This window comes from Saccostrea cucullata, unplaced genomic scaffold (genome assembly GCF_032062105.1).
Source record: "Saccostrea cucullata isolate Sc308-1 unplaced genomic scaffold, CSIRO_AGI_Scuc_v1 ctg7413, whole genome shotgun sequence".
In the NCBI taxonomy this organism is placed as follows: domain Eukaryota; kingdom Metazoa; phylum Mollusca; class Bivalvia; order Ostreida; family Ostreidae; genus Saccostrea; species Saccostrea cuccullata.
The window spans coordinates 23,673-34,581 of NW_026928446.1; the positions used below are offsets into that span (position 1 = coordinate 23,673).

General features: G+C 31.3%; 1 protein-coding gene across 1 annotated transcript; it reads right to left on the bottom strand.

Annotated features, from left to right (window-relative positions):
- Nucleotides 1–4,545: 4,545 nt before the first annotated feature.
- On the bottom strand, nt 4,546–8,053 carry LOC134277592 (microfibril-associated glycoprotein 4-like). Its single transcript, XM_062759917.1, has 5 exons — nt 7,765–8,053; nt 6,858–7,009; nt 6,591–6,687; nt 6,076–6,243; nt 4,546–4,805 (listed from the first exon to the last, which is right to left on the bottom strand). Exons 1-5 carry the CDS (start codon nt 8,051–8,053, stop codon nt 4,546–4,548), a joined length of 966 nt encoding a protein of 321 aa, XP_062615901.1.
- Nucleotides 8,054–10,909: the final 2,856 nt, after the last annotated feature.

Genomic DNA, 10,909 nt, shown 5'->3' on the forward strand with positions numbered 1-10,909 from the left:
ACTTTCTAATATAAGTACATGTATGAATAAAAGAAGTTTGTAATCCTTTCTTTTAGTTTCATTGAAATACTTAAGTAATGAACCACAATTTTACACCAAAAATGTTTTAATTTAACATGAACATTTCAATTTTTTACGAAGTTTGAATTGCGCCGGCTCATATTGCTTTTTATTGATCTGTCTCCCTTAACCTTAGATTTGAAGTGCATTCTATGTACAATTACAAATGTAATAAATTTAATTTTAGACCATTGGAAAGGTCTTCTTTTAATCTCTGCTGATTTTAACTCAAGCAGTGTAAATGTCTTTAGTACATGTACATCTTTATATAACAAATGAAATGGCTATTTTAAAAAATATGTACATGTACATGTATATCTGTACACATAATTGATCTTGCCAAAGAGTTATTTCCCTTGTTCACAATGTAAAAAAAAATCTGAATGATATATGCATGACTGTTTTACAAAAAGCAAAAAGATAATTTATTTTATATGTTTTAGAAATGTCCTCATTGTGTTCAGTATCTGCTTTTCTTTATTAATGATGTTGAAATAAACTGTGCTAATGTTAAAAAGTATTTTTGTATCATGACATGATTATATATTGAACCTTGTTCATTGGAGCTGTGGCGAGAAGTGTTTGGCTAATACAGCTAGGGGTTCAAAATATTTCACAGAGTGAGATTAAAACACAGAAATAAATTTTATATGGTAAAACATATATTTAGAAAACATCTTGTTGGATCTTTTCTCAAGTTTGATCTCAGTTAAAAGGAACTGGGTGTAGAAAGAGCTTACATGTACATGTATATATTCTAGATATTTATTTAAATGCTTTTGGGTCTATGGAAAAGGCACAGTGTAAAGAAATGTGAACATTAGGGACAGGGATATACTAAGTATGTGTAAGATCATGATCATGTGACACCTACATGTAACAGTCAGCTAGATTTGAAAGGGTAATAGGGCTTTGAAGTTTGCCAAATCATTCTAGGTATGACTAGGAAATTAGATTTGTGTGTGTACATTTTTTTTACACCCCCCCCCCATTTTTATGGTTTAATGATTCTGTTTAAGGGTGTTGGTATGTAACAACCCACCCCCACCACTCATGTGGACAAAGAATTCCTGGAACCATCCATGCCTTCAATAAATATATCCAAGTGCTCTGGAAAATTTAATAAACCCTAGAGATGGGTTGAAAATAAAGAAATATGAAAATGGAAGAAAAAATATTGAGAAGCAGGATGGATGGGTCACATCCCTCCTTTCCAAATAAAAAGAAGTTGGGAAAAAAGAAGAAATTGTGTTTGTTTTGGGGGGAGGAGCTTTAATTTCCCGCACGTCTAACCAACTTTACATGTTTAGGGATCCAGGTTCTGAGTCATTTAGATTTCACGTAATTCAGTATTCATTAAAAAATATTTTTGTATCTTTTAATATTTACTTATAGCACTATCTCTGAAATCCAAATAACTCCCAGCCCCCCCCCCCCCCCTTTTCCGTGCCAGGATGGATTTATTCGATTTGGAACTCTAAGTATTAAATGTTCCTGAACCATGATAACAGAAATCTTGTTAACATTTGCTGTGTATCTATAACTGTATTATAGAGGAATTGTAACTGTTTTGTCAAGATCTGGGTTATATTAAGAAAACAGACTATAAGTGTGGACGTTCTCCTTCACTGCGAACCTAATGACCTTTGACTAGTTCAAGAGAAACCACGTGATGTAAATTTAAATAACAATAACATTAGTAGGGGTGATTGAAATCGGACTTTCATGCATCACCACATTTTTAAATAGTCTTTGATACGATTAAATGTTCATACCTTTTGTTATGTTTTAGTCAAATAAATAAAAGAAGGATGTGGAGATAACAAATAGTATTCAATCTCAAAGTCCGTAAAACAATACAAAATAGGAGTAGAGCAAACACGGACCTCCGAAACATCAGAGGTGGGATCAGGTGCCATGGAGGAGTGAGCATCCCCTGCCGACCGGTCACATCCGCCGTGTGCTCCTTGTCATGAACAGGAAATAATGGGAAAAATCCGTCGTCAATTCAGTGTATAATAATGGACTAACAATTGGTATTAAAAACGTCAGTCAGCATTTGACTCAATGATAAACTGTATTTGCTGACAAGGTCACTGTATCAACCATAGAACTTACGAAATGATGACTTTAAACGAGACGGCTGATGTTCTTGTTTCGTCAACTTGCTTGTCAATAATTTACCTCGTTTTAGAAATTGTCCATACGTAGAGCATGCTCTTGCGTATCGAATCAACTGAGATATATATATACTCCGTATGCAGGTGATGAAGGTATATTGCTGCATAAGTAAGGGAAGTTGACGATAGAAAAGTTAAAGTCTGGCCATTCCAAGTTTTTTCTCTGTTTGGCGTCCACCCATCTTTCAAAAACCTAGCTACCTATTCGCAAAAAACACACAATGCAAAAAAAATAAAAAATAAAATTAAAACACATATTTTATATAAATAAGAATAACGTAATTCAAAAGATATGATTTCATTTATCTATTTATTTTTGATAAAGAAAGTTATTTTCTTCAGCAAAATAGAAGTATTAAATACTGAAACTATTCCAAAAATGGAATATTATACAAATAATTAGAGATATTGCCGGAAATCACAAATTTTGATCTGAATAATTAATTTTTGGACTCCTGATTCTGTTTGTTTTTTCTGACATGGGGTGTCAAAAACCAAAGCGCACGAAAAAACTTGGAATGGCCATATGTGAAAAATTAAGGAAAAGCAACTAAACTTCGTGCAAACATTGTTTTAACAAAAACTCCCTGTGAAATTGAAGAGTTAAATTGTCTTAAGATTCGTCTTAAGATTTCTTATACTTAAGATAGTTTTGTGAAACAGCAGTGACCTATCTTATGATTGTCATTAGTCAGATCATAAGATGATCGTAAGCTCTATCTTAGTACGAATCTTACGATAGTTTTGTGAAACCCAGTCTATGTTCTTTTTGATTGATGTGGGACCAGTTGACTCACGATGCATTTTGATTCATTTATTAATTTAATGAATATTCATGAGTTTATTCGGAACATATCTATTCTAAGTTTGTCGTAAGTTTTTAAAGAAAGTGCTAAGTGTTCTGAATAGGTGTGCATCAATTCATCAAAAACAAAAGAAAGATTTTTTTTTGCAGGGAATCTGTCTGTTTTGCTGGGAATCGGTTTATTCACGGTGATTTTCAGGAAATCAGCAAAATATATCGATTAACTTTTATATAGTGGAAAATCAGTAGAAGTATAATAATCTATGATGACGTATCTCGTACATTCAAGAGCAATAAAATCTAAATGTTATTCATTTTCAAATGATTATCTGTAGCAATAAAAGATATTGATCTTCAGAAAAATTAGATTAAATTTTCAGCTAATACTCTAGTATCATTGCGAATCTAGTATTATTGCGTTTCTTGCAACACGTAAAATTTAAGCTATTGAAATATATTTATGGTATAACTAGATTCGTACACAGAAAAATTCAGTACCTCTGACGTCAACTGGTTAGTTTATTTACTCCGTGATATAAAAGATAACCACTAACATCCATTTAAGCGGTTTTTGTATAGTAGATTAATGGATAATAATTGCTCATATTTCAAAATACCTTCTGGATAGAAAAAGATAGAAAAGCATAATCTTAGACGTACTATACTGAAAAACATGCATGATCATAAAATATACTTAATATCTTTTTTTTATATTTATATCATAAAATATTTAGAAATGAGAAATGAAATTGAATGGTAGACACCACAGTAAAATGTATTGCCCATGTGTCGGATTAAAGAGGTTCCGCTGTAATAAATCCATCATCATCCTATAATTCTCCATCCGGGCATCTTCAATTATCAGTGTTTGTAAATAAAAACGAAATATTTCTTAAGTCCAAATTTATTACAACACATATAAAGTACATCTTTGACAATGGTTTTTGAGGGGTGAAAATTTCAATGTTACACTCAACTACATGAATTATTATGTTATACTGAATGTTTTATACAAATATATATACTAGTAGTAACAGTGAAACGTGCACGCATAATTCTTGGCAATCGCTATTTTGGGAATATCACCCGTCGTCAAGCACTGTTGACTGTTGCTACGCTGGAGGGCGTTGCTTCATTATTCAGCGGGTAATAGTTTTTTAACAAATGTTTATCGACCAATCTGATTCAACTAATTTACATAAAGTACTCGTATAATATGATAATTTATTGTTTTAAAGAATTGTTCATTCCTCCTTCTTTTACAGAAAAAATAGATGTTAAAACAAGTGTGCCGTTTGTTGTTTACCATTATTATTAAAGGAAGAACACCGAGATAAAATCCTTGATCGATGATCTTTCGTCTGTAAAAAAAAAAAAGAATTAAAATAACGTTTCACAGAAATAATAAACATATTTTCTATTTTTAAAAAATCTATTCAAACCATTGGATTTTTGTGCGGAAATACAAAAAATATGCAATTAAGATTTAATGGTGTTTACCTAGTGACGTCTGATCATCATGGTGGTCCCCCTTATAGATGTCCCACTCGTTACTGTGGGATACCATGGGTTGATCCAGGACCCCGGGGACCACTGACCGTTAAGGAAGGCGTAGTGGCAGTAGTTTAACCACCAGCCTCCTCTAGTGTTACTGACAGCAGCACAGTTACCAGGAGAGCCGTCGTTATCCCTGTCTGGGGTGGAGAACGACATACCATAGTGATTGCCGTTAGGATTACCTGTGTCTAACATAGCGTCACCTGTAAAATTTAAAAACAAAATGAATCACAGAGATAATTGTTTTATATATCTTTAACATCGTTGCCTAATATAACACTGAGGTACTTCTAAGATAGATGGCTTTAGGTGCTGGAAAGAGCGATAATATTTATTTAGTTCAGTCCTAGAAACCCCAGTGACTATCATACTGGCACCTGCAGAATTAGAGAAAGTACATGTATATAACAGAGATGATAATTATTAATTTTTTAATTTAAATCAAGTTAGTCTTAATACTGAATTACATCTGAGTTACAGAGTTTAAGTTTAGTTCCCTGTAGGCTGTAAGGAGAGATTGACAAAACACAAGTCAACAAAACACTGCGCAATAATTTACATAGCATCCTTTCTAGTGTAATAATAAAACACAGGCGTGTTACACCTTTAAAGCATGGTATGGGGGGGGGGGGTCACTGAAAGTATCAAAAAATGAATGAATTAAATATTCATATATGGCAGAGATTGTCCTTTTAAAAATGTATGAAATGCAATATGTAGTAACTCATTCGTAATCATAACGATATCAGATATGGTGTATCTGTAAATGTTTTAAAATATTAGATTTTCATTACATAAAGCATAGGTATTGTAAATGTGAAACGCTTTGAGATGTTTTGAATATGGATTATTAAACTTTTTTTATTTGAATAAAAATATTTTTTTATCTTCATTAAGATTAATGACGCTCTTTAAACTTCCTATACCGTAGTATTTATAATAATTATTATTGAAGATCAGACTAGATTTTCATTTAATAGTGAAAAGGTATAGTAAATGTGAAACACGTTGCGATGATTTTATTTGGCTTTTTTAATTTGAATATGTTTCCGAACAAATAATTTTCTTTTTAAATTAAATTTTGTAAATATGTTGACATAATAGATCATTTAAACTCTTCCCTAGTAGTCAAAAATGTGAATTATTAAAAATTATCAGGAAAACCCAAGCTGAATAACAATGATGGATCAAAATTAATTACTGGATTTGTTTATTTGAAATGAAAACATAATTTCCATGTACATTAAATATATAATTTGAAATTCTAACTCCTTGAAAATAACAAATTCAATGTCTGCTGAATACGTGAATTGTGCCTGTAAATGATATTCTAAAATATTAAAGACGTCTCCATATGAGTGAAAAATTCTCAAGAGGGACGTTAAACAATATTCAATCAATCAATCTAAAATATTAAAATGTTTAACTAGCATGGAATCAGAAACGTATACAGAATATCAGAAAAAGACTTACCTAATGTTCCCGTGGCAGGTCCTGCAAGAAAGAGTTGATATTTTCCAGCTTCATCGGAGACAGAGAATCGGTCGTACATTTCATACAGAGTCGTACCATTCTGGAGAGTGATGGACACATAAAGGGATGAGTTCTCTCCCTTTGTTAATAGATGGATTACGTCATTTCCTGTATTAATATATATTTGATATCATCTGAAAAGTTCATCGAATACAATCAATTCTTTTAAAAATGTGAATCTATGGTAATGAAAAATCAACTATTATCCCATAGCTGTAGACAATAATGCTAAATTTGGTCTCATAAGAATATGCCGCTAAATAATATTCTTTTTAATTTTTTTTATTATTTGAAATATCAATTCAACACGATATCTGAATATCGTAGAACACACATTACCTAGTCTTAAATTTAGATCTTTATTCCGCTTTATAATTTTTCAACTACAACATTTTTTTTATTTTTTAAACTTTGAAGGAATATATAATTCTTATTTGAAATCGATGTACACTTACCAACCCAGACATTCTGTTCTGGTGAACCAAAACCATTCTTATATTCCGCCCAGTTCCTGTCAAAGCTCACAGATCCGTCTACGCGTTTCTGAATGGCCTTTGAAAATTAACAAAATTGCAGAACAATTCAAGTTATTGCTTCGATCAATCGTTTATTATTATTAAAGCTCAAAATATTCTTATTAATTTTATCTTACAATCTTTAAATAACAAAAACAATATGAGTTTTATCATGTACTTTTAATTTTTAAAATAAACTATACATACCGTCCACCCCCCGCCCATTGAGGTCATGTCACAGTAGACACTTATCGGCATTGTTAAAGTTCTGTAGGGGTATATATCATACACCCCTGTAGTAGCTTGTCCTTCTTCACAAAGATCCTGACAATCTTTGGGCATGGCAGAAAAAACACAATCTAAAAAAATACCGGAATCATATTATGTATATGAACAAGAGGTGAGAGGATATATAATGTCTGCATAATATATAAATGTTAATTGTTGAAGCTTAAATGTTAATTACATGTATAATGCGTATTATGTTAAACTGTTCCTCATTATCTAAAACCATTCTTGTTTTCCAATTGATAAAATCTTCGATTTATGACATGTTTAAAAGTATTCAAAACTATAAACACAATTATTTGCAAGACTCTGTTGACTTTTAGAAATGTGAAAGAGGAATTGATTGTAGATAACATGAAACACAATTTTGACACTGAAATTGATGTTGAAAAATGTTGAAAAATGTAGTAAAATCATGATATTTCGTTTTGATGTACGATATAATGTCTGACCGATCGACAGGGGATGTTTACTTCTTCGTGGCACAGACCAGCTGTTTTTACTAAATATTCACGGTGTAGAAATTTTATCTAATGTTGTCCATTACATGCTAAGAGAGATTAAGAAAAGAGAAAATTGAGAAAATCACAAAGTATAATTCAATCAATCTCAAATTAAAAAATAATTCAAAATTTAAAAAAATATATCAAAGAAAAAAAAATAAGCAAAGAGATGAGAATGTCATTAGAATCAACTATGTTGAAAATACAATTGTTTATACTACATAAAAAGAAGTGTCAAAGAAGAAAATCGTGTCTTTTTGAAATGGATTTAAGAAACCTAAAGAAGCAAGCAGACAGATAAAAAAAATAACAAATATACATACCGTTATCCGAGTAGTATCTCCAACCGGCCTCATCAGGCAGCTCAGAGGTTAATCTTTTCTTGTGGGTACGACATTTCTTCATTTGTGAGTTGAAACCAAAGAAACGGCACTCCTCATGACACATAGCGGCGCACTCGGTCAATGATTGGGCATTATATTCCCCTAAAAGTTCATAATCTGATTTCTTATCATTAAATTCATGTTTCGCAGTATATTTCTGAGAAATAATGGAAGCTTTAGATAAAGCCAAGAAGCCTACAACAATAGTGATAACCCACTGATTGCTCATTTTTTAAAATCTTTTAATTTTTTTTCTTTTTTTGGTATGCAAAAATCTTCCGCGTTCTTGTGAATCTGTGAAATTCTGCTGAATGATCTTCCAACAGCCAAATACATGTATATATATAGTACCTTAATCAATGTCTGAAAAGTGATTGGCTAACTGTTACGTTCTCTATATTTTACTGTTGTTTGAACATATTTTATTGTATAAATACTATACAAATGGTTTGAACACAAGTTCTAACAACTTACTAGGTTCTCACCATACAACTGTCAATATAATTTATATACATAGGGAAAATAAGTGAAAAGGAATATTGATGTACAAACAAGTTTGTTAAATTGAAACATACATTTTTTACTTAATTATGATAAATATATAATTATATGGATATATAGAGTGTAAGTGTTAGGCAGTATTAATTAATTAAATCTACCAGAATCTCTTATAAATTTATGAACTGACTGAAAAATATATTTATTGATTTCTACATTTTGTGACTCATTTCCCCATAGAAGTAAATGACAATCAATAATGTTCAATTTGATATTTGGTTTCGTAAGACACAGTAAATCTCTGAATAGCTTTTCTCTAGCATATTGGTACTTATTGCAGACAAAGAAAAAATGATATGGGTCTTCTGGTGTACCACAAGAACAGTTAGGACTCTCGATAATGTTTCTTCTATAAAGATCATAATTTAAAATGCAATTGTGTCGTAGTTTAGTATGTATGATATTAAGTCGTCTATTACCATGGGAGAAATAAGAAGGGGTTCTGCTGGTTTTTTTATGTATGTTATTTTTAAAGCTGCTAAAAGATATGCTGTTTCTAGTTGTGATACTCAGACTATTCCATTGGTTTATTGTATCAGGAACAAAAGATTTCTTGAATATTTCAAGTCTACATCTAGGAATAGTGTAGTCCTCTCTATTGCGTGTATCGTACTTTGATTCATTGCGTCTTGTTGCGGGAAAAATACTTTTTAAATAATCGGGTACTAAGTTGTGATGTACCTTGTACATAGTATTAAGTTTTGCTACTTTTCGCCTATCTGCAAGAGGTTCCCATCCTGTTTCTAAATATAGTGCATCTCTTGAAGCGATAATTGGTAACCCTGTAATAATTCTTGCAGCATAAAGCTGTACCATTTCTAATCGTTCAACATCTTGTAAAGAACACCCGTCCCAAACTATAGAACAATATTCAAGTAGCGGTCTAATGAATGTTATGTACATTTTAGATAAAGTTTTTCTACCGATATTGTATTTCAGCTTTTTTAAAAGACCTAATCTTTGGTAAGCCTGTTTAACTATATTGTCTATATGATCAGACCAATTAAGATTTTGGCTCAAAAGTAAACCCAAATGCTTATAAGAGGTTATGTATTCTAGATTACATCGTTGAAATTGTAATTTTGGGAGATAATAATTGGATTTTAATGTAAAGAACAATGCTTTCGTTTTAGATGGGTTAAATTTCATAAGCCATTTGGAAGACCACTTGTCCAGAATATCTAAATCATGATTTAAAGTATATTCAATAGTTGCAACATTATAAGAGGAACTTTGCAACGAGTTGTCATCTGCAAACAATCTACACAATGAAATCATGTTTTCTGATACGTCATTCACATAAATCAAAAAAAGTAAAGGACCAAGAACAGATCCTTGTGGTATTTTACTGTTGTTTAAGTAACGATTTTATTGAAGTTGATATCAATTGTCATGAATGTTTATTTTGAAATTGCAATTTAAAATATGACAATGAAAAGTGTGCTGATTTTAATTTAGTTAATGCCTGTTATGTTTTGATGTTATACTGTGTTTTTCTTTTCATTATCTAATCTTTAAAATATGGAATTTAAATATATATTTTCCCTCATCACCCATGTCTGAATGAAAATAGAAATCAGCAAATTCGAAATAAAATTCAAAATGACAATTATCTGACTCTAAGACATTATTTATTGATTTTTTTTTCAACTTTCATAATTATATTAGCCTCTAAATGTTAATATAACACATTACATCATCATTGGTTTATTAACTTTTTAATCTTAGAGGGACGTAGACTTGTAAAATACAATCATTTAATTCTTTAAGAATGTTTTTAAAGATAGATGTTCACAATAAGGAATCATAATACGTTGTTTAAATGAGACCCAAATTGGTAAAATTGTTTTAGAAACGGATTAATATAAGTTGTTACAACTTGTTTCTGAATCCTGTTTGTATTATGTACTGTGTATATATGATGTCTAATTTAAATGAAGTAAAGTTTAAACGGAAATGGCGAATAGCTTTGACAGCACATAAACGGAACACTAATTTTTACACTTATTTTAACTTAAAAATTCGGACTCGATAGTCATTGGGCTTGTCGAAATAATACTTTACCTGCACATAGAAACAAGCATACTTGGTACAAATTGGAAGACAATATATTTGTATGTATGCTTACATAAAAGCATGACATCATTTTTTTTCCCACGGTCACTCCCACCGTGTGTTCCTTGTCAAGATCGAGTAAACCGGAAAAAAAACCTCATAGACAATTCAGTGTGATCCAATCATAATGGCCTAACAATTGACGTTTTTTAAATAAAAATTGTTAGTTAATACTTATACACTGAATTGATGACGAATTTTCCCGTTATTCGTGATCATGACAAGAAGCACACGGCAGGTGTAACCACTCAGCAGGGCATGCTCACTCCTCCATGGCACCTGATCCCACCTCTGATGTTTTGGAGGTCCTTATTTGCTCTGCTCCTGTTTCGTATTGTTTTATGGACTTTGAGATTGAATTCTGTTCGTTATCTCCGTATCCTTCTTGTTCATAAATGTCAGTCAAGATTGG

Bases quoted from the DNA above. Each gene is read 5' to 3' on its own strand.
- LOC134277592 (XM_062759917.1), bottom strand. From the start codon at position 8,053: ATGAGCAATCAGTGGGTTATCACTATTGTTGTAGGCTTCTTGGCTTTA. The intron at 7,010-7,764 runs GTATGTATATTT...GTATTTTTTTAG, and splicing joins GAGATACTACTCGGATAACG to ATTGTGTTTTTTCTGCCATG. The intron at 6,688-6,857 runs GTATGTATAGTT...TAATTTTCAAAG, and splicing joins CAATGGGCGGGGGGTGGACG to GCCATTCAGAAACGCGTAGA.